At 42.0% G+C, this 24,491-nt stretch overlaps 1 protein-coding gene across 2 annotated transcripts in view; it reads left to right on the top strand.

Annotated features, from left to right (window-relative positions):
• The window catches only part of CREB5 (cAMP responsive element binding protein 5), a 381,842-nt gene that overhangs the window by 265,507 nt on the left and 91,844 nt on the right, over positions 1-24,491 (top strand). For both annotated transcript variants that reach the window (XM_064487484.1, XM_064487485.1), the window contains exon 6: positions 21,451-21,577. In XM_064487484.1, coding sequence (XP_064343554.1) covers positions 21,451-21,577 — 127 coding nt within the window. The remainder of the gene's footprint in view (positions 1-21,450; positions 21,578-24,491) is intronic.

Below are 24,491 nucleotides of genomic sequence, written 5' to 3'. Positions count from 1 at the left end.
CTGTTATTCTAAATGCATTGATGAGGCAGGAACTTTCGAGACCCTTCAACCCAACCCGTTCATCTAACTGATTCAGAAACTGAGGCCACCCAAAATCATGCCAAATTATTTGATATCATAAAAGTATTTGGTGGCAGTGCCAGGACCTGGCTCTAGTGCAATGAGGAGCATGTTTCTGCCCTGGGTCTTGGCTTCCTTGGAGCCAGGAACTGCATCTTCTTGTTCAGGCTTATGCTTCCTAGTCCTCCTTTGAGGAACCTCTTTCTGGCTCCTGGGGATGGTGCAGTAGGGAGAGTACAAAGACAGTCTCAGAGGTGCAGGGCGTAGAGGAGCCATCGGCAGGCTTGGAGAAGCTGGGAGTCATTCAGGCTGTGCAAAGACTCCACCCTCTGGTCTGGAGGGAGGGGTGGGGAGGCAGTCTGGATAGTTTGCTTTCTGCCTCCAGCCATAAGCTCCCTGGTGTCTAGTTAGTGGGTGGGGCATACTGTCCCTAGTCCATCTGGGAGATGGGGTAAATGTCCAGGAGTCAGGCTCTCTCTGCTTCCCACCAGGCTCTCCCTCCCTCTCCCTGCACCAGCCCTCGCTGTACTGAGTGCATGTGTGATGAGGACAGAGCTTGGAAGCTGCCCCAGAACGAGCACCCACCCACCTGCAGGATGTGACCTCTGGGCTCTGAAACCCGCTGCTGCTTCCTCCCCCTCCCTCCCCACCTAGGGAACAGTTTTAGACCACAATTCCCAACCCAACCCCTCTTTGCACTTTAATCCCAGAGAGACTTGGGCACTTTGTGACCACAGAAGCTTGTCACTTCATTACGATTCTGACAAAGAGAGAGAGAGAGAGCAAAGGGTAATTCATAGTTGTTTTAATGACTTTGCATCCTTTCCCATGGAGGCAGCTTTCAGCTGTTAGGCACAGAGGACGCCGGTACTGACATCTAGCAGTGCGACAGGGGCAGCATTTTTCATAATGCTTGATCACTATTCTTCACAGACAGTTAACCCAATTAATCTCCCCCTAGTAATTATCCAGGTGCTGCACTATTCTGTTTCCCTGAAGTCTCCAAAGCTCCGTGGTGTGGAGATGAACTATTTTACCCCCCGACCTTGAAAGGATGTTTCTAACTAATTACTGATTGTTAAGTGCTTGGAAAATGCACTTTGGAGAAATGCTGGTATGATGAGTCTGGATCTTGCACTATGCAGCTGCACTGAATGCAAGTCAGAAATCATTCTTGCAGTTTGTAAATCATCTGAAGATGAATATGACCCCCTCTTTTCTTCACCAGGTATCTGTCCCCCCCACCCCTCCCCCACCACACTTTTGTTCTTTGTTCATTTCTCCTAATCTGTATTCAGTCGGTTTGGTGAGATAGGCTGGTGAGTCTTAGGATTGCTTCCATGAAGTGAGAAGGGTCATCCTGCCAGGTCTTCCAGCCACGTGGTCTTTAATGAGGCAAATCGAAACCTGCCATTGGTTGAACTGCCAGTCAAAGAAATATGGTTTCTGTATGGTAGAGGGGTTTTGAAACTCTTCAGATATGAACAACAGTAAGAAACATACTTTATAGCGCAACCCAGTATACTCACATGTATACGTTTACGTACGTGGGTGGAGGTGTGTGTGTGAAGAGTTTGATGAAACAGTGCTTAAGCTTTACTGCGTATAACTTCTTGGATATCATATTCTACAAAAGAGTAGTCACATCAGATTAAACTGATTTCACCAGTTTCTCACTAATTGACCCACTGATGAGCTGCGGCCAGAGTTCAGAAAGCACTGGCACAGCAGAAGGGTCAGTGGAATGCTGGGCAAGGTTCAGGAGACCGGGGTTGTGCTGCCAGCTCTGTGCCAGCTCCAGGATGCCGTCCCCAGACCTCAGTGTCCTCATATAAAATTAAGGTATTTGTTTTCAAACTGAATTTACCCTCAGAGTACTTAAAAAAAAAAAAAATCTTCAAGCCCAGTATGGAAAAGAGAGCCTCTGATGGGCCCCCAGCTCCTCCTTTAACCACGTCCCCACCTCCACCCAGAAGTCCTCGGAACACAATCTGAATATTACTAGACTCGAAATTTCATAAGTCCCTTCTTGTTTTGGCATCGATTGATTATTTTATTTCCTAGGTAATAGATTTATCTAATGGAACACCTCAAGTTTTACTTCCATTGATTCTGAGCTAGGAGTTTGCAATCGGTGATCTCCAGAATCAAGGGGAACTTTTGCTGTAGGACTGCAGTTCTTTCCTAGTTCAGCTTTATGGCTTGTTTTTAGGCCTCAGGAGAAAGGCTTCTTCAGGGAAAGAAGTTTAAAAGGCCGCTGGTGGTGTGTGAGCAGGCAGACATGTGAGGACGTTTATTTATGTCATTGTGTCTATTTTCCTGCCTCCTAAATTCAGCAGGTTCTTGATTTTTTAACACAGCTCAAATCATTTGGCTTACAGCTGGTAAAATACAATTTTCTGGTTCTCAGAAAGAAAGGCTTCTCAGACTTATAAAAAGAGAAGCTCATAAGACTTCTTGAACATCAAATAGCTCTTACAAAACACCATTTTGATGAGTTAAGTGTAAATGAATAAGAAACATACGGATTAAATTTCCCTTGAAAGACACATGGGTTTAAGAATTAAGGGGGGAAAGTGCTTGGCAAGATGGATTTCAGGTTTTTGCCAAACCTCAAAATGTTTGAAAAATGGTTTGAGACGTTTTAACTGAATGCAAAATGCCACGGAGTTCACCCATCCCAGACATAATAGCGAGTCTTTTTGACAACAACTTTTTGACAAGAAAAAAGGCTTGTGAGGCTTAGCCATTTCCCCAGCTCTCCTTCAGTACTGTCCCACAACCCATCCCCCCTACAAGCCCCACATTTATAGGGCTAGGTGAACTGTCTGATTGACAAACTAAAGTTTCAAGTCAGGCAATTACCAGAAAATAACCCCACAACTCAAAGATTCTTGGATTTTTCCCCCATACTACCCAAAGTCAATTATACCATTTTCTAAGTGGAATAATACACTCTTGGGATATGCAGTATTTGATATTTTATTCATTGGTGCCTAGAGCAGTACGCGGTTATTCTAGTCATTTGTCTGACATTATAGTGCCAGCTTTTTTGGAGACACAGGGAAAAAAAGTCCCCTAAAAGCAAACAGATTGGAGGGAAATATCCATTGGTTTATTAAAACAGCCACAGTGTGGAAATGCTATATATTATAGAGGCAGGGCATGGGTTGAGGTTTTCAAGTTGCTAGGAATGGTCCTGGAAACTTGAATTCTGTTACAGCTTCTTTATTTAGTCAGCTCTATGAGACCTTCTCCACAAGGCAGAATTTTTGCTGGCTTGAGGAAACTTAGGAGCAACAGAAAACGGACCCAGGGACTGATTATCTTATGAGATTTGTGCATCTTAGGTATTCAGTGCCCTCCCATCTTTTTTACTAGCTATTCCTGACAGAAGCCGGCTGACACTTTGCCACTCTCGTTTCTCACACCCGAGAGCACAGAAGGAGGGGGTTTTGCACAAGCTGCGCAGAATGAGTCAGGGAGGGAGTCTGGATGAGAAGGCTTGGGGGCGGGCCATTTGCTCTGTGAAGCAACCTTGTCTTCTGCCCTTGTTTCATTTTCATGTTTAAGCCGGGATGACCAAGGTTTGCTTGCCCGCTTCCTTCCTTCCTTTCTGTTCCTTTGAAAGAAAGTGTGCATTCAGTGACTGCCAATATCGATTTAGAAATGAGGGGACAACAGTGTACTTTTCAAAAGGTTTCAAGTCAATGTAGACCACACACACAAAAAAGCTATGCTGTCTTTAAATCTATATGTTTTAACTCTATGCTGGAAGTAATGAGAAATCTATTTATTGTCTTGTTAGTACAGCATCTGACACAGCGTTTTGAGGTTGGACCTTCCTCTCCAGGAACTCAAATTAATTTGTTGCAAAAGGAGAACCCAAAAGGGATAGTAAAAGTCACAAGAAACGCAAAAAAATATTTTCAGTACCTCCAGTGAAAATGTTACATAGCAGTGATTGTTAAAATACACCCCCTCCAATCTAATGCCTGTTTATATTTATTGAGCTCAAAGTAAAAAATACATGAAAACTAGGAATACTGGAGAGAAGAGTCAGTGATACAAGCTTCCTGTCTTGGAAGACTTCAGAATCAGAAAAAGTAGGGCCAAATTCTGGCTCCATTTTTACCTTTTCCAAAGCAGTTTAGTATAGAACAACAGGGCCAAGAGGAGCTCCTTTGATTCTGAAAAGTGCTGAGCCCCTGCCCAGCGCTTCCAGTGCCTCCCTGCCACTCACCCCAAATCTCTCTCTCTCCCCCCTGTTATCCTATTGCCCTCTAATTCAAAAAGGATCAGATTCATGCAGGATCTCTCAGATAGTTCTCTTTGTTTGTAACTCAGCCATCTATCTGAAAATATTAGATAATCAGTTTAAAAATTATAAATATATGTAGTCATCTTCATCCCCGATTGGTCATCTACAGGGGATCAGGCTGGATGGACGCACATCAGATAGCATGTATTTCTAGATGGGGATTGTTGTCACCCAGGAGATTGTTTTCATCTCAGGTTAAGCTACGAGCAACAGTAATTATTTAATCTCTTCTTGACCTGTGTCGATGTACTTCAACAGCCTGTTTGCACAGACGGTTAACTTGGCTTAGAGCTCCTGCCACCAATACCCCCGTCCCTCTCACACACACACACATATGTACATGAACACACACATATGTGTGTGTGCACGTGGGACGGGGCTAACTTCTCATCTTTTGTGGAGCAGTTCATGTGTCTCCTCTCCTAGGAGCCCTCCCTCGAAACCCCCAGGGTATCAGATATCAGTTGTGGGGTGTGGGGGGTGCGGTTCTCCCCTTACACCCTGCACTGACTTCCATGTTTTGTCTGTTTCCCTTACCAAGTGATGGATTTCTTAAGGGTAGGGATTGTCTTTTATTCACTCTGGGCTCCCAGCACAGTTCCTGAAACGTAGCAGGGGCTGAGTAAATGTTTAAAAAAAAAAAAAACTTGAAAAATAATTTTAGTTGTGTTTCTGTTGGATTGTATTTTTACTGAAGCCACAGAAAGTAGGTGGGACTGAAGCCGTCCGCCTCCATTCTCCCCCCCCCCCCCCCCGCAGGCCCTCTTGGGGTTCTTGGCCCTGGTAGGAAATTCGAGCAGTAAAATGTAGTGGAGCTTTGCTCAGATGATGAGCTCCCGGGTGGATTTCAACTTTCTCCCCTAACCTATGTTTATCTTCGTGGTCTTATTTATATCTATTTCCTTTCAATAAAAATAGAAGCTCAGAAAAAGTGAATTTACCACACGAGGCATGAGACTTTTGACTCGTGCCTGAGTTTGCAGAGATGGTTAAGACACTGCCCTGCGTGTGGCGATCCAGCTAGATGCTCCTTTTCTGAGTCATCCGACTTCTGAGTTTTCACTTTTTTTAAGAGTATAATTAAGACAGGTTCCCAGGGATTAAAACAAAAAGCGAGTAAAGCAGGCAGTCTATATGTTGAGACCCATATAAGGAGATGTGTGGGCACCTGCCCACACCAGGAGAAGCCTTAAGAGCTATTCAAAACCTACTGAAATGTCAACACACTTTTGAAAAGGGTCCATTAGGGATGCAAATGTGTGGTTCCCTGATGATGATAAGCACTGGAAAGAAAACAGTGAAACCCATTAGGAGGTTTTGAGAACTTGGTTTTGAAGAGTGAGGAAGGCAACTCCAGTTCCTGCTAAGGGCTGGGCTTAGATCCTTTCCTGAACCCTTCTCTGCATTCTGAGCCAACAATTCTCGTGATTTAAATGGTCCTAAAAATTCCTCCATTTTTGGATAAAGCCAATTAACTCATCTGTAAATAGGCCAACTTTGAAATTCCATCCATGTCAGATAAAATACTGACAGATTTATTCTCTGGATTACAAACTGTAACTTGTTTGTGTAAAGGATCTGACATTAGAAGTTCACATCGGGCTTCTGGTGCGTTTTGGTTTGTTCTTGCAGGGATTTTTCTTATAAAAGGTTAATCATAATTTAAAAGCTGTAGTTCTAACTACATAACCTTCTACAAATCAACTCACATTGGGGATGTATTTCTGTTTGATAACCATTAGGGCTTTTCTGTAAAAGTAACTGATTCATCTAATCAGAAGGACACCTTTAATTCTGGCCGTCTTGAGTTGTTCACACATGACGTCAAATGATACGCATAGTAATGGATAAATTAAATTGGGGCATAATTTTTTGTGTAATCACTCTCAATGTAAAAAAAAAAAGTAATTGATTTTTCCATCTTCCTTGATCTGGAAGGAATTGTATCAATTTCCAGGACGTCATAAAACAAAATATTTAAAGTATGTTTCAAATAATAAAAAAAAAGAAATACTTAACTTAATAAAGATGTGGAATTCATTTATGAAAAAAAACACTGGCTGTGGACCAACAGGCCAGAGAGTTTGCCAGAAATCTGCAAGTAGACAGTCATTCTTGTATGTCCACTCTCTCCTGTCACCCCTGCGCCCACTCCATATTAAGAAAATGAATTCTCTCAGCCACACTGGACTTTGAAATCACTGATTTTGTTTACTTTGTTTTTGAGTAAAAAACCAGCAGATCTTTTTTCAGTCTTCTGCCTTATAAGGAAAGTAATCCGAGACACTTATAACTATAGTTCTTCAGGCCCTATTTTAACTAAAGAAGTTTGCTTGGCATATATATTTGATGCTTGGGAACCTTACATAAAAGTTACGGGTTTTGACCCTTCTGGAGAACTTTGGCAATTGAAACCATTGGCAAAAATGGGAAAACAAAACACGTAACTGTCATTAAGAACAGTTGGATGCTTCAACATTAACTTAAAGCAAAGACTTATAAGCCCTGGAAGGAACATTTCCAGTTGGTATTTTTATTTTTGTGCTTTTCAAAAGTAATATCCTCAGGCTTCAGAAAGGTAGAAAGATCTATTACCAATAGCACGTAGGTGAATACCCTGGTACTTACTTACATTGGCTCAATCCTCTTAACTTCCAGAAATCTTTCCAGCTGTATTATGGTATTCTCCTTTCTCCTTCTTTATCCAAATGGAGTGAACTATTCCAGAAAGTAAGCACAGATTTTCCCAACGGTTAAAAGGAATCAGAATAACTTTACTTCTGGGATTCAAAAGATACATAGCTCCTGCCATCAGGGAGATAGGAGTCTAATGGGAAAGACTGACACTAAGTAGATAATCACACCTATAAAAATATTCCTAGAAATAGCATGAAGGAAAAGCACATGGAGCTAATGCAACCCTCTAAATTAGAGGCACCTCTAATTTGGAGGTCAGAGAAAATTTTAAGAAAGTGACATTTAAACTGAGCCCTAAAGGGTAAATAAGAGCTGGTCAACAAAAGAGCAGATGGCTAAGCATTCCAGGCAAAGGCAGTAGGATGTGTGAAGGTCCTAGGGTAGGAAAGAGCTTGGCACATTCTAGGAAATAAAAGAAAGCCAGGATGGGTGAAACATAACAAGTCAGGTTGGAAAGTAGTACTACAGACAGCAGAGAGGTAGGACACTTCAAGGATGATTTTATTAAATCCTAAATGCTGAGCAAAGCCATGGAAGAATGGTGAGTAGGGAAACGTCATGATTAGATCATTCTGGCTGCAATGCAGAGGTTCGCTTGGAGAGGAGCAAAACTGGAGGTAGAAACTGTCGGAAGAACCAAGTGAGAGAAGATGGTGTTTTGGACTAGGATCTTTCTTGGTAGTGGGGTTGGAGCCAAGTGGATGGATTCCAGGTCTGTTTTGAGGGTGGAGTGAATAGAACCTGGTGAATGATTGGAAGTAGAGGATGAAGGATGTGGAAGTTAATGCCTGATTCTACTAATTCACTCCTATCAAAAATACTTAAGGAAATACAGAACACTTTCTAGGGAAAAGGTTCTGAAAAGGAGGCACTGTATTAGTTAGGGTTTTTCAGAAAAAAAGAACAAATAGGCAATAAGCTATGAAGATATATATGACTTACTATAAAAAGTTAACTCACACCAGCTATGGAGACTGAGAAGTCCCATGCCTTTCTATCTGCTAACTGGAGTCCTAGGAAAGCTGGTGGTACATGTTTCAGTCCAAGTCCAAAACCCCGAGAACCAGGAACATTGATGGTGTAAGGAGAAGGCTGATGTCCCAGCTCAAACAGTCAGGCAGTGAGAGAGAGAGAGGGAGAGAGAGAGATCAAAATATTCAACCTTCCTCCTCCTTTTTGTTCTTTTTAGGCTCTCAGCAGGCTGAATGATGCCCTAATGCCCACTTCCCACTTACACTGGGGAGGGCATTCTGATTTACTCAGTTCACCAATTCAAATGCTAATCTCTTCCAGAAATACCTTCACACACACACACACACACACACACACACACACACACACCCAGAAATAATGTTTAACCAGGTATTTGCACATCCCATGGTCCAGTCAAGTTGACACATAAAATTCACCATCCCAGGCACCACAGACAGGGTCATCCACAGGGCCCAGCATAGGTGATTGGGGAATGTTATACTAGCTCTTTTATAGGTAGAGTCAGGTAGCATTTACTCCTCAGTAGTGAAAAGGTGTTTTTTCCTGGCAAGATACAGACTTGGAGGATTTTTCTGTCATTCTCAGAATACCCTGTTTAATACCAGCCCCAAATGCCCTGATGGCACCACAGTGGAAAAACAGAACTGCTTATCTGGGGACCTGCCCTACCTCTCCCAAAGAATATTGTTCTGTTTAATAACAAGGGACTAACTCTAGTGCACGGAAGAGTGAAACCTTTATTTCGTGCTAATAAAAAGGATCATTTTTCATATGTGAGAAGAAACCACCCCACTGGCCTACCCCTCAGGACTTGTGGTTCCCGCCCTACTTGGCTAAATGTTACCTGCCCCGGAGCATCTTTGGGGCCTACCTCTTGTAAAAGGAAAGAGCATGTCCAAGAGAGGCCAGTAATGAACTACCCATTGGTCCCTAGCTTTGAGGAAAACCCACTCACAACTTACGTGCCACTTCCCTGAACTGCACAGTTCCAGGCCTCTTCATTAGTTCAGGTTACCCGGTCCTGATCATATCTAATGACATACTTTTAGAGTCAAAAATGTCCGTGAAGATTGTTGGCTCAGCCACTTTATTTTACACATGAAGACACGGAAACTCAGGGGTCTTGAGGACACAGCCCAAGATCACCAGGCAAACCAGTGGCTGAGAAATTGACACGCTTACTGGAATATTCAGATTCAAAGTAGTACCATGGAGGGCTCTGTTACTTTGCTGTATCTTTCTGTGATCTTCAGATTGACACACTCTGTTCTGGTGAGCGACTGATTTTCCGGAGCCTGAGAAGAAACCAAGCTGTCGTCACAGATCAGTGAAGGGATTTCTTGGGGGAAAAGTGAACTCCTGTGAGCGAGCACAGTGTGGCACGTGTCCTTTAAATGCACTGTCAGTCACTTTCTATTTCTATTTCTAGTAGGGACTTACTGTCGATAGCTAAAATTGACATTTACTGTGACCATAACCCTACCACAAATTAAAATCAGACCCTGCGTTCCTCTGGGGAAGATGTTTATTAAGCTGTAGGAAGACATCTGAAATGATACCAAATTACATTTAAACTTGAAACCCCAAATACCACATTTGTTTGGGAGGAGAAATAGGACTGTCTGGGGAATAACATGGGAAACTGAGCAAGTCACTCTCTTTGGCAAAATGCAAGGCCACCAGGGAAGGGAAAAGTGCCTTAGAAGAGATGCTTTATACAGAAACCCCTGTGTGGCTTTTAACTAATCATTTAAACCTAAACAAAATTTCCTCCGGAATGAACTTAAAGGAAAAATAAGCCCTTTAAAACTTCATGCCTTTAAAGAACAGACACAGATGTTCCAATTGTTTTTATAAATACACTGGGAAGGGGGTTGAAAGAAATATCACAATAAAACAAGTCTATCAAAATGTAAACCGCGTGCCATTCCAGGGTTTGACCCGACTGATACAGGTGAAATTGTGTTTGGGACCAAAAATCTTTTTATCCCTTTTGCCTTTTAGCATGTAGATGTCTGATGTCTGTGGGTCTTTGTGTGTAGTGGGTGTGTTTATGCACGTAGTATGGTCACAGTCTCAGTCTCTGAGCCTAATGATAGAGCCAACTTGGTCCAAAGGGAAGCTATGCGCAGCGGCTTCTTGGCTTGTGTGTCCAACCCATGAGTAGCCTTGGAAATAGCAAAAGCCTAGTTGCAAAACCCTTTGAGATCCTTGGATGCAAAGTGCAAAGTAAATGCCAAGTATCATTATTATGAACTTTATTGCTACTATTTTATTAAGTGTTTCAGACTGGTATCATTTTAGCTTCATGATAAGTACTCCTACAAAGTGGAAGAACTTGAAAGGTAGCTCAGGAAAGGTTACACAAGGAAGACACACAAATTTCCTAGAAACTCCACCCCTCCCTCAACCCGCCTTGCTCAAGTCAATCATAAGTTGACTGTCCCTTCAGGACAGTGTGTCAAGTCATCATGACCCTTAAAAAAGAGGCTCATCATGGATGTGTCATGGGGGTACTGCTGCCAGGAAGTGAGAGACCATGTACAGTGATGTTACCTCATTAAGTCATTCAGCAAACCTCTGCAAGTCTCCTACTATGTGCTGAGCTCAGTGCCATATAATACTCACCCTGCAGTCTAAGGGAGAGACTGGGACATGCTGTGACAGCAGGTAGCAGCCTAGCCTGGACTGGAGAAATCAACTGGTTTCTCCAAGAAAATGATGCACCAGGATACCCCAGGGATTCCAGTGATGGAAAAGACATTCAGACCCCTCAGAGAGGCTGGATGTTTCTAAGTCTTTTCCTCAAACCACTTCACCCTGAAATTTAGGAGACTATAGCTTTACTTTGTATTTTAAAATGACACTAGCCATAATTTTATTTTCTAAAATAGACGAGACATGTCTTGAACAAAATACACATTGATCATCTTTCAAAGGCTGAGCACACGCAAAATATTATCCCATGTATGAGTATCAAATCATCCTCACGCCATACCTGTGAGGTGGTTATGATAGCCCTGTGTTTGCTGATGAGAATACAGAGAAGTTAAATGATCGGTATGGGGCACATACATGTGGTCCATGGCAGGACCAGCAGGCGACTCAAACCTGTGCCTTGTCAGTCACACAGGCTGAATTATCTGATTCACTGGTTCTCGACGGCAGCCAGCATCACCTCTGTCATCTCTGTCAGCCACTCTGACTGGAATAAGTGAAAATAATAGACCTAATTTAGGACTCGGAGAGGTCTGCCAGTTCCTCCTCCTCTTGCCTAGAAACCCTGCCAGACCGGGACGAGTCTATTTTTTAAGGGCCTAATAAGAGGAAATTCCAAAACCTCAGTAAGCCATTTAATTGTTTGACACAATTCGTTTTCGAGAGAGATTCTTTCTTCTCACTTAAATCCCATGTGCAGCTGTTTTATTACTGTTATGGTTCTGTTTCAGTTGGGTTTGAAAGTAACTGGTCACCCTTCTCTGAATATAGGCATTTGGTAATTTGAAGATCGTCATCATCAGCTCCCAGTCTTCTTGTTCCTCTCACTTTTCCATTTAGATCTCCCCTTCTGGCCTTTGAGTATTTCCCCTGCTTTAGAACCTTCTCCAAGTCCTCCATACCGTCCTCTTCTCCCTCCCACCATGATGTACAGTCCTTGCCCGACAAGGATGTCGGGCACCCTATCCTATGGTTTTTGTTTATCTGATTGTTTATCTAAACATGGTTTAGAATTTGCAGCTGTCTGTCAGGGTGTCACCCGGTGAAGAGTTTGCTAAGCCTTGAGGCAGTGTGTCTCTTTCCTTGTCTGTGTTTCTCTAAAGAAGAAGTTACCCTTCAGCATTTCACGTACTTTATCATTAAGAACAGAACTCAAGAAATTGGGCTTTGAGCAGCCGAAGGTTGCAGAGTCTGTGTGTGTCATCTCAGCTGCTCAAAGCCATTCCTGCATCACTGACACATCCCCTCCCCTGACAGTATTTCTGTGGAGCTAATAATTTCTATCACCTCCTCCTAAAGAGCTGAAATAATCCTGGCAAGTGGCTAGGTGAAGCATGCCATAAATTTGGTCTCCCAGGAGAGGTATTTGAAAACTGCCTAAGAGACCCTGCCTCGTGATCCAGGAAGAGGTTAGATAAAGGCATTAGTGAGGGTGACCTAGTGGGGAGCCCTGCAACATGCAAGGATGAGTAAAGACTGCCCAGATGATCTTTTCAAGAACTCTTCCATTTTCTCTGGCAGAAGTGTATTGCAGTTGGAGCTTCCATCATTCATCGGCCAAACTAAGCTGTCCACTTGGAACATAGGTATTGGGAGATTGTACCAGCGTAGATTCCACCACAAATTACTCATTAAGATATGGTAACTGACAAGCTGAGAGTCCAGGAGAATTCAAAACCGAATTGCTGACTTAGAGTTGGGGGCAGGGGGTGCCTCTAAGTTCAGGGAGCTCTCTGCCTCTGCAGAACATCCAGGCAAGTGTGTTAGTGAATGTTTTCATGAATTATTCATTTTTGGTGAGTGAATGCAAGCAGCAGTCACATGTAAATGACAAGCTCATAATCAGAGGGCTACTTATTTGTCCTTAGGAAGTAAGGAGGAAGCGTGTTAACAACTCACAAACAGGGAGACATTTTACTTAGAGATATGTTTCTATGAAGAAAAAGTTTCCCCTACCAGCCCAGATAGATACATATCGTTTATCTGAGACTGCATTCAAAATCTTCTTTTATTTTACGTCTTTTGATCTGCATTTACTTGCCTCTTCTGAGTGTAACTTAATGAATAATTGATGCAACCTGGAAGTTATTGGCTAATTGAAAAACCATCTCTTCGTGTCTTTAAGTCTGACCCATGGCTAAATCCAAACTGTTCAGGCATTTAGAGTCTTTTCTAAAGGGTCTTTATAAAGAGTCCTTTAGCTCTTTACAAGGAAAAAATATCAGATTTTGAAATCGGATTTTTTTTTCGACAATAGTACATCAGAAATCAATCCAACCGTGGTTTTGGTTAGCTTAAGTGAATCAGGCTGACTGCATGACTAATTCAGATTAATGGTGCAGAAATCAGTCATTAAAGAAGGAAAAAAAATTGATTTGCTAGTCTTAACAGAATGGCCATAAATTCGCATCTCTCCTCCTATTACTACTCTCTCTGTTTAAAACATTTGAAAGTGCTAGTAAACATCTCCTCTGCCTGAGGAGAGGCAGCATATATGCTATAAAACCCAGCAAAGGCTCCAGCAGGATGCGGCTCTGTGAGCTGCATGACATTTTATTACTACCATTGGCTCTTTCGCAGTCAGGCTCTCATTTAAAGAAAAAGAAGTTACATTTCCAAGATATCTGATACTACACCTATAAGATAAAGGCGGCAGTAGTAAAAAATTGATTTTTAAAAAAGAGGCCCAAGTTTATCTTGCATGGTGAATTTAACGTCTGACACTCCTGGTGATAATGATTACAAAAATGTTCTTGTCAGTATCAGTAAGTCAGTACAAAGCAGAGACGTTTTGTTGTCTATGGTATGAGTGTAACTGGTACCCCTGAGCCCAGAGCCCTGAACTGTAGAAAGTGCAATCTTACTGCAGGTCAGGCATCCAATTTTTAAAACATTATATAGATTAGAGACAGATGAGCGTTACTGAATTATTCTTAGCCTTTTCTTATAAAATGCCCAAAATATAATTTCAAATGGAAATTGATTTAATTGATGCAAAAATAAATGGGCCTATCTGAAAGCTTGAGTGCAACCTAAGGGACACTGATTAAAAAGTACAGTTTACCTTGGAGGTAACCAGTTATGCTTTTCAAGAATAGAAATCGGTTATATAAGGCCATTAATACAAACTGGAGTTTCACTTATGACTTGTAAATCAGTTAGTAAGCAGAGATAATTTATTGAATTCTGTACTTGCAATGTCCAATGCTAGTTGAAGAGATCATTATATCTACGTTTTCATCAATTCAAGAAATACTTATTAAACACCTACCGGGTATCTATGTGCTTTCTTAAGTTTCAGAAGTATCTGCGTCGGTAAACAAAGCAGACACCGTCTCTGACTTAGGAAGTGTATTGTCTAGTTGGGAGCAGAGATGTTTAACAAAAATCACTCAAAATCATTAAGGAGTTATGTTTGGGAATTATAATTGTAATTATGATGGTAAACTCGAAGAGACCATGAAACACATCTGCTTTGTTTATCAGCATATTGTCACCAATTGGACATTTGTAAGTGGATTATTATGCAACTGACCCAGTTTGCCAAACCAGTTTTCCCCTCTGAAATGAAAGCGTATAGAGCCTGACACATATGAGGTACTCAGTTGCTTTTCGATGATTGATTGAATAAATGGTGATAAATGTTACTAGGGAAAAGTGCAGGGTGCGCTGAGAGCACGCCAAAAAAGGCCCCAACCCAGTATGACTGCCCAGGGAAGCTTGTAGGATTCCTTATGTCAAGGGTCTGTGGCAGGAAGGAAGACGGCGCTTTCACAGAACTGGAGAAAGTCATTACGGTGAGTGTGTGAGCCCAGGGCCGTGAGATGGGGAGGCAGTCGCGGGCCAGGTGGTGCGAGGCCACGGAGCCACACTGAGTTCTATCACAAGGATGTGGGCTTACAGGGATTTCTGATGAGCTGGAGTAGCATTTACTGTTTTGCACTGGCTGTTTTCCTAGCTTTTCAGGACAGGATAGGGGCTAGGGGCTGGGCAGACACTAGGATACAGATACTGAGGCAAAATTCTCTTCCTGGACACCCAGATGTCTGTGTCACCGGGGGTGTGAGGACAATTCTTGCAGGGAGATTCTCGATCTTTATCAGAGGTCCTCCCCTGAGCCTGAGGAAGCTTTGAAAGAGAAAAATAACATATTTTCATTGAATTCTGCTGATATTTTGGTGCCTTTTCCCAGACTATTTCTTCTTCTTTTTCTCAAATTCCTCATTTGTTAAAAGGGGAAATACTGAAATTGCCATCCAACTTCAGCAGCTTGGCCGTAAGGCTTAGTACAGAGCATGAGCTCATTCAGAAAGATACAAGTAATATGACGTCTTTCCAGAATGTGGCCAGATAGCTTTCTTGTTTTCCCAGTTATTGCTTCTGTTGGATTTTTGTCATTGTTTTCAGGAAAAACAAGATACTGAGGACTGATCTCTGGGGAACCGGTTCAGTTCCATTTTGAGGAAATATTTTCAAGGATCCTTTCTGAGAAATAACGTGAAGTCATTTTGCAATTCTGTGAAATTGTCAGTGAGAGGAATCCATTTGCCTCCATAGGAAGGTTTGGGGTTCTAAAGTTGATGGGTTTTAAAACAAGTATCTTATATATGCAAGGAGTTTTGAACATTTTTGTACTTGTTAGTTTGAAGCTCTTTCATTAAAGCTAAGGATTGATGTTCTTTAAGATCCCAGCCTTAAGCCACAGTTTGTTGATTGAAGCATAGTGATTACTCTGTTGCTGGGTCAGTGTTTCAGGATAATAACAAATAACAAATCACAGTAGCAATAATAACACAACTAATTTTATTAAGCATATTCAATATATTTAATATGTGATGACTCATTTAATGCCATGAGGTAAATATCTTTATCATCCCACTTTACGGGTGAGTAAACTGAGGCACAGAGAGGCCAAGTAACTCTGCCCAAGGTTACACAGCTAATAAGTGGAGCTGGGATTCCAACGTTGGCAGACCAGCTCCAGGAGCCCATGTCCTTCACTACTTACCATGTAGGAAGAAATTAACTAGATCGTCTTTTCATTTCACATTCTACTTGATTATCCTAGCAATTTGCTTTCTTAACAAAAATAAGAATTTTAAAATTCCATTTAGGAGAAAAATGAGTAAATAAGCACTTCTCATTACAAACTGCCTTCTCTTAAGATTTAGGAGTCTTGTATTCCCTTCTTTAACCCTTCAGTCTCCCCATCCCCAACAGAGACTAATTTCCTGAGTTAGGCCACAACGCTTCATTTAAGAAGGTGCAAAAGAAGCACGTATTTCCTTTCATGAGCAAATGTAAACATGGCCGTCAAGAAGGTTACCTTGCCATCTACAGAGGACTCTGTGCCCAGCTCACCCAGCAGATACCAAATACTGACATAGTGTTACCTACCTGTGAGTTAATTGTGTACCTGCTAGAAGACCATGCTCAGTAACAGGCTAGAAAACTGTGCTCTAGAAGAATAAAACTGAAAAACTCTAGAGAATTGTTTTCCCATTGATGTTTAGAATGTTCGAGACCAAAACAGGAAAGGCTGTAAAATATCTGGCTCGTATCACCTGTTGGACATTTCCTTTTGGATTCATGCCTTCTGGAAGGTAGAAATTCACTAGCATTAGCAGTTAATTATAGCTTTTTTAAAAAATTTAACTTTAACTTTTTAAAAAACTTTTTTTAACAGGATTAAGCAGCCAATAAATTAAATCATGCTATTTAAGTATGTGTGTGTGTGTGTGTGTGTGTGTGTGTGTGTATAAAGAGATGACAGGCAATAAGCTTTCTCTAGCCTGTGTGTGAAATCATGATATATTTAAATGAGGATGAAGTGTGGGCCTCATGGAATGTATCAGGTCCATTTTTTAGCAACTTTTCTCAACTTTTAGGGGTACCTTCTATTTGGGATCTATTCACATTTCAAAGATAGTCTTGACATTAATAACTAGGTGCTGTCCTGATTCAATTTCATTTCCTATGGACACTGACTGCCTACTCTGTGCCAGGTATGAAGGGTTGTGGACACGTCAGTGAGCAGCAGAGGATACTCTTTCACAATGGAACATAGAGTCTTACTAGATTAAGAACATCTCATTTTCAGTTTGAGTCCTAGAATCTGACTTTTAGAGTTTCAAGGGATTTCCAGATGGCCTATCCACTCATTAAAGAGATGATGAAATGGAGAGCCTAAAGGTTAAGGCAGTTTCTCCTCCGGAGTCAGAAACTAAATGGCATCTCCACCTCCTGCTCCCTGCCCACCGTTCCCGGACATTTTATTGCTTTGAACCTTTTTTCTCAGTCTGTCCCCACATCCCCAACACCAGGTTATTTTGTTGTTATTTTTTTTATCTGCTCAAGATTTCTTAGACATCTGTGGTCTGATTTTGATGCTAATATTGATCTTCCAGTTTTCCAACTTTTTTTTTTTTCCATTATTTGCCTCTTCCCTTTGCCTGTCCACATACCTGGCTTATCTATTTGTCTTTACCATTTAATAAGCAATCCTGGGAGGTCATGGATCTTTTGAGACCTGGAAAAGAAAAGCAGTCTGCAGTGACCTTCTGAGAGCTTCCAAACAAAAGCACGGGCCCGTAGCTCCTTACAGATGGCCGGGCTTGTCCCAGGGCAAGGAAGACCAACAGACATAGTCCTTTTCAGACTGGAAAACATCCTTTGGAGGGAGAAATGAGGACATGAATTCTCTTGCTGTGGTACCTATCATTCCGTTAAGGACAGTAAAAACATAGTCTGTCATTCCTGACATTTTAATTGGAAGAAAAGCTTACATAGATTTCAGCCGTAAGCAGTATGTTTATACAAGTGTATAAAGAGGAATAATCTGTCAAGTTGGAAAACCCTTAATGCTACGGGACTCAGTTTAGTAATTGAACAATCCAACATGAGCTCACACATCTTACCTTGTTCCATGCCTCAATAATTTTTAGTAGAAATACTTTACCTAGAGGCACATGGTTATTAAAAAGGAGGCTCGGCTTGCTCAAAGTCTGGAATTATTAGCTCGTGGCAACAAGCCTGCACTGGAGAAAGACTGTCGGGTCTTTGTTTTCACAACTTTACTGCAATTTGCCATCTTATTTTCAGAGCCTAGCTGATGTGTTGTTTGGGAAGTCTTTTGGAGGGGGGAGCTTTTTTGTTTTTGTTTTTGGTTTTTTTTGCTTTTTTCTAAAGGAAGAAAACATAATTTCACATGAATGAGTGACGTCTCATGTTAGCAGTATCGCAGAATTTTACTACTTCATTGGAAAGTCCAAGGAGCAGCGTGAATATCAAAGGAAATGGACCATGGATTTATTTTAGTATAAAAAAATCAATAAAAACTTAGTTATAGGAGCCGTCAAGGCGTGATGGGGGAAGCCCTGTATTGCAAGTTGAGTATAAGTTCTCCTTCTTTTCATGATGCGTATGACCTTGGGCAAATTCAAATGTTTCTGAAATTCAGCTTACTCCTGAGTAAAATGGGAGTAATATGACCTACCTACTACATTGCATTATTTCAAGTCACATGAAGGTGAAAATATCTAGAAGAATATGAAGCAATGTGTAAGTGCAATATAAAAAGTTTTATGCAAGTGCAGTGTATTAAATAAGAATTAGTTCTATATGCACAAAGGGTATTAGGCAATTAATGCAATTATTCCAGTACCACTCTTGCTTCAGTGATCTGGATATTCTGGACAAATGATTATTTCTAGGGCCAAGCACATAATTATCTCATTCTAGTCCTTTGTATATCTAGTGATGGGTAGACACAGGTTTTTCTGTCAGTTTTTGTAGTTTTAAAAGCCCAAGCCAGAAGCCTAGAAAACTCTTATCAGTTTTGTGGGTGGGGCTGGGGAAATTATTTACAGAATCTGTGTAAGACAATAATTCACAATTACTCAGTATTCAAACATACAAGGTTTTCAAATAACCATTTTCCCCTCCAAGTATATATTGCTAATTGGTCTGCTTGATATCATTAGGTAATTATTATTATAATCCCAAGGGAACCCCAGTACCCTGAAAGACTTTCTTAATTAATGAGGGGAATACTTGATATTTTAAAATCTAGGAGATCTATGCATGGTGTGGAAATAACTGACTTAATAAGAACAATTGAATTAAATGAAACATACTATTCCCCAATTATTCTATACAACTGGGAGTTTTTCATAGTTTTGGGAAGAATGAAAACTTGTTTTAAATTTAATTACTTTTGCGTCTTCATTTGTATCACCATTAAGTGGTTTAATTGATTTCTTTTTAAAAAAACAACACATCAGTAAAAACTGATAACCAGGGTTATTATTAATATGTCAGAAACAAAGTGTAAATGATGATAATGTGTTGCCCTTGTTTATAGAATTGATACTGCACATCAACATAATAAGATATTTTTAGTGTCTTCCCTATAACAGTTTCTGCTTGTCCCTAAGTGTCTCTACTGAAAGCATTACCCCTAGTGACCAGGGGAGCAGGCATGTGGTAGAAGGCTGGGTGGATGGATAGATGGATGGATGGGTCTGTATGTATGCATGTATGCACAGAGGTCTCTCTGTCTCTCTTTGTCTCTCTCCCTCTCTGGATATCTATAGATGAATGGATAGGTGGTTGATTAGCCATTGATAGGGTCTCATCATGAAACCGGGAACCGGGGAGTTCAGATTATTAATCTTGTACTTAGAGGAACTTATCATGATTACACGTGGTATACTCTGATATACAGCTATTTTCTTTTCAGCAGAGGTCCCAGACAAAACATTCAGACTAGACAATAGAAAACAAACGTTGTCTGTTGACTGAACTGCATTCTATACTTCTCTGCCTCAAGCTCTTCACCTCTAAATGAGATAGACTTTGAGACCCAGTGACATTACAACTATAGAATTTTGGAGCAGTTGAAACCAGCAGTTTCCTAGAACTGTAAAAGTTCAAGGTCCTTCAAAGGCCTTACTAATCTTTACTGTTAACCCATCCTCCAGAGGTCCCAAGGGTACATGTCAAGAAATGCCCTAAGTACTTCCTTTGCTTTTCTGAAAACACTCATTTCATTGTTACAAGCTTCTTATAATAGCCTGTCTGTGGAACCACTCACACACACGTTTTACTAATAGACCTGGTTATAATTTGTGCACATCTATGTAAACTCTGTGTAGAGGTTTTATATTATTTTATATTTTCACATATACAACTTCCTAAACATATAAATCTAGGACTAATCCAAGGCTAAGCCTTCTAAGATGTATGTGACTATGATGGCTAGCTGTATTTCCAAGGGAGCTTTCAGGCAAAAAGAATGGGAAACTGGCTCTTCTTTGGAACTGTTAACGGCTGTGTGCAGGAAGGACATTTTGGCATTCCTCCCCACCGTTCAGTCTCCCACTTCTCCGTGAGTCACCCATGGGAGGCAGATGAGCTCCGAAGAAAAGGCTCTTCATGCTGCTCCCGTGGGGCTCAGGACGGGGCCTGTTCTTCCCTGAAATACAGGAAGGCATTGCCCTACAGAGAGCATCTCTCTGCAGTCCTTATCAAGCGCTTAGCCTGAGAAAATTTTTTTTAAAAATGTTTTTTAGAAAGCTCATTAATTCGGAAAGCACTAGTTTTGATCATGGCATTCAGGATAAGATGTTTTAACTTGGACGACTCAGAGGTCTTCAAGGGTGTTTGTTTATTTGTTTGTTTGGTTTGATTTGTTGTTAAGTCTTTAATTCAATGGTTTGACGTTTATACAGCTCCCCAGAGCAAGATCATCAGGAGACTGAGAATCTAGCCAAGGAGGTCACTTGTTTGCCATTTTTAATAAACACAAATAATTCCCTTTTTCCCTCAGCCTCACATTCCCTGGCTCATTAAATCAATTTGAGGCCCTTAAAAGAATTTTCTGGCAAATTGAAGCAAAAGCTCAAACTATGTACTCCCCCAAGGAATGCTTACCCAAGTCCTGCAGGTCAGGTCAAAATCAGTTTCTGTCAAGCAGCCTAACACCTCGAGTTATTATGAAATGAGGGATTGGTAATTGGGGTCTGGGCTCCAGACTCTCCCCAAGAAAGTGTCACTGCAGTGCCATGAACCACCATCTGGCTACTTTGGTTTGTGACCTGGCTTTGGTTTTTTTCCATTTACAATGGAGAACTTTGAAAAAGTCAAAATGGATTTCTCTTGGGAAATTTTGAATGAAGTTGGCTCTGCAAATCCAGTTAGTGAAAGTGTATCCAGACAGAGCGAAAGCCAGGCAGGCTTCCAGGCAGAGGTGTGGGAGAGTGTGGATAAAACAAATGTATACAGTTATCAGGCTCTAGGATCCTCCAGAGGGCAGAAACTTCAGAGGAAACACACAGGATTTCACCACCAGGTCCGTTTCATAAGATGTAAGGGTTGTAGCTGACTGACTGGCTAGTTGTCTGTTGAATATCAGTTAGATAACAGAGGTCAGGAAATGAAGTGGAATTTTATGTATTAACTAGGAAGCAGCAAAGGAAGCCAGGCTTGTGTTTTATTTGTTATTATTTCCCTAATATCCTCAATTATGTGGCTCCCATCAGAGGATCTGATCTGCGGCACATGGAATGGTGTTGCCCCACTGGTTCTGGACATGGGGAACAGGCAGTGAATCCCCTGCCCAAGACACCATGAATAATGTTTGCTTTTTCCTTTGTTCCCAGGCCTGTCCCAGGCTCTCTATCTTCTCTGCTACATCTTCACAACAGACAGAGACAGCCCATGCCAGCCTCCATGCCTGGGACCCTACCCAACCCTACAATGCCGGGATCCTCTGCTGTCCTGATGCCAGTAAGTGCTTCTCACGTCTGCCGAGCTTGCCCCATTTGAAAGAGTGTAGAAAAAGCTAAGATCTCCGCAGACGGGGAAAAGAGTGGCTTCTGGTTGGAGAGTTAAACTGTGTGCCCATTTGCTTTGTGTGCCTAGTCGTGCGTCCCTAGGCATCTTGCTGGCTTCCTCATCCCTCAGTGCTTCCCTAGTGAGGTGTGGTCCCGTCTTCCTGCAGGTGACGAGTGAGCTGGTCATACCTAGGGAATGGAATTTGTTCAGAGACACAGGGTTTTATGACGACTCCAAAGCCTATAGCTTAGGCTACATACAGAGTGCCCTTAAATTGCCAGTGGGGGTCTAGCTAGGACTCAGAGTGATGTTTATAATAATAGCAATGATAACGATGGTTCATAATCGGTGCTAACACGTATCCGTGCATATCATGTTCTATTAATGGTACTAGCAGCGTTTTCTCAGAGCCGGCCATGTGCCGGTCACTCCCCAAGCACTTCGTCCACACAGGAAACAACACTCTCAGGTAGGTTCTATTACTGTCCCCCATTTTTTGATTGAAGAAAGTAAGGCAGGTAACTTGCTTGGCTGGGAAGCCAAGCATTTGAGTTTTGAACCCAGGAATTCTCTCCACCTCTGCATGCTATGTACATCCTCTCCTTTGACCCTCACGACAGACCCGTGAGGTGTGTGCTGTTATTACCCTCATTCTACAGATGAGGGAACAGAGGCCCAAGATGCTGAGGAACATGGTTAGGTTACTAAGTCACTAAGAGCTAGTGAGTGACAGAAACAGGATTTCAGTCCACGTAGTCTGACACCTGAGTCTGCGTGCCTATGTGATGTGATACTGCCCCTCTCTGAAAACAACAGCATCATGTGGAAGGCAGATGCTGACTATTCCAGAACCAGCCTTGCTCTCCTGCCACGGGGCCCCCGCCCTGTGCTTCTCCATCCTCCTGGCGATGTGCTTTGGTGCACCCGGCTGGGGTTAGGATTCACGGGGCCACAAGCGTTCTCAAACGCCTGAGAGGTGATAGGACAATTCAATTAAAACCCTCCAACAACAATATCAAGAACATTTTGCCGAGCATTTTAGCATTTTAAGGAACTGTCTGCATTTGCTATTTCATTTGTTCTCACACCTGTGGGAATATGATCACCGTCATTACTAACATACTTATTTTATGGATGAAAAGCTGAAGAGTCAGACATCGAAGGGAGTGGTCTAATGTCACACAGCTTGCAAACAAAGAGTTGTGACTAGAATGCACCTCTCACCTCACACCGAGCAGCTCGGCTCCTCCCAGGAGGAGCAATTTGCTCATTTATCCAAGCAAAAGCAGGGGGTGGAGCAGGGCTTGGTGGCCCACGTGTGGAGAAGTGGACCCGCCCACTGTAAGTATCAGGTAGTTCAGGCAAGAAAGAGTCTTTGCAAAATTGGGCCAGGAGGACAGGAGAGCTTTAGATGAAAGAAAACAGCACTGCCAATGCCGTTATCCCAGGTTTTATTCAACCCCACTAATTGCGTGAAGACTTCCTCCACAAGCCATCTTCATTTAGGCTCTAAATCTCTCTTATCCAAAATAGTTTTCTTTAGAAATTCTATGCATTTTCCAGAAAAATACCACTGACTTTTTCTTTTTTTTAGCTTATTTGACTAAACTGTGTATCATTCCCAGGGGGCAAAGGTGGAACACTTGGGCTCAAAAGGCCTAGAGAAAAGGTGCCTGGCGCTGGTTTCCACCACATCACTTCATCATATAACCTGACCTCTGGCTGATGCTTCTGAATAGAAGCAAAGGAGCAGATGCATGGTAAAGATAAAAAGTTAGGGATGCCACCTCCACAGGCGTCCCCAGACCCAGGCTGGTGATATGCAGAGCTGCCTTGAAAATAATGTCAATCTAAAAGCAATGATTCTCAACTTGGGGCAGTTTTGTCCCCCAGGGGATATTGGGCAAGATCTGGACACTGCTGGTTGTCCCAACTTGGGGGAAGTGCTACTGGCATCTAGTGGGCAGAGGCCAGGGATGCTGCAAAACATCCGGCAATGCACAGGACAGCCCCCACAGCAGAGTTTATTTGGTCCAAAATGTCAAGAGTGTCGAGGTTGAGAAACCGTGATCTAGAGAGACACTTGTGGAACTAATGAAAATTAATACAAGCTTTCTAAAAGCATATGCTGAGAGCTCCGGGCCCTAGAAATCTGGGCCTTTTCTTCCCTATTATCAGGTCACCAGCTCCGGGGCTGTAACTTTGGCATGTCACACATGGTCTTCGCACAGAGTTCTTGCCCTAAGAAGCCATGGCTCCCCTGGCATAAAAGATTAGTTTATGTCTGTCAGTGAGGGTGAAATTCTTAACTGGTTTGTAGTGCAGGCTGTCGGGCTACATATGTCACAGAGCCCTAGGTCTGAAAGCAGTGATGAGTTTGTTCATTCATTCATTGATTTCTGAAACTTTCACTGAGCACCTTCTATGGGCCAAGCTCTGTCCTGGATGCTGGGGATGTGGTGAGAAAGAAGGCAGGTGCTGCCTTCCAGGAGTTCACTGCGTTGTGATTTCCGATCTTGAAAGTCAATTGCTGAAATAATTTGGAAATATGAGCACCCATTTATCATTGCAAAAGCCCAGTGAACTGCAGATGCAGACATTTTAGCTCCTGGTTTCCAATTTGTTTTAAGCTCCAAAGAAAGGATTATATCCGTTATCTGGAGGTCTTACCTATAGTGTTAAATGTTATATTCGGCAAAGCGACTCCCACCTGACCTCTTAATTCTAGTCCACTCATTAAAGCCACACTCATGGGCAGAGCCTTATTAGTACAAAGCACCAAATAGCTGTTTTAAAGAGGCTCTTGCTAACTAAACCCCTATAATTATTTAGATGAAAAAAATGCAATTTTTTAAGATAGAGAAAT

The sequence above is a fragment of the Camelus dromedarius genome, chromosome 7 (genome assembly GCF_036321535.1).
Source record: "Camelus dromedarius isolate mCamDro1 chromosome 7, mCamDro1.pat, whole genome shotgun sequence".
NCBI lineage: Eukaryota > Metazoa > Chordata > Mammalia > Artiodactyla > Camelidae > Camelus > Camelus dromedarius.
This window is presented reverse-complemented; position numbering and strand designations above follow the sequence as displayed.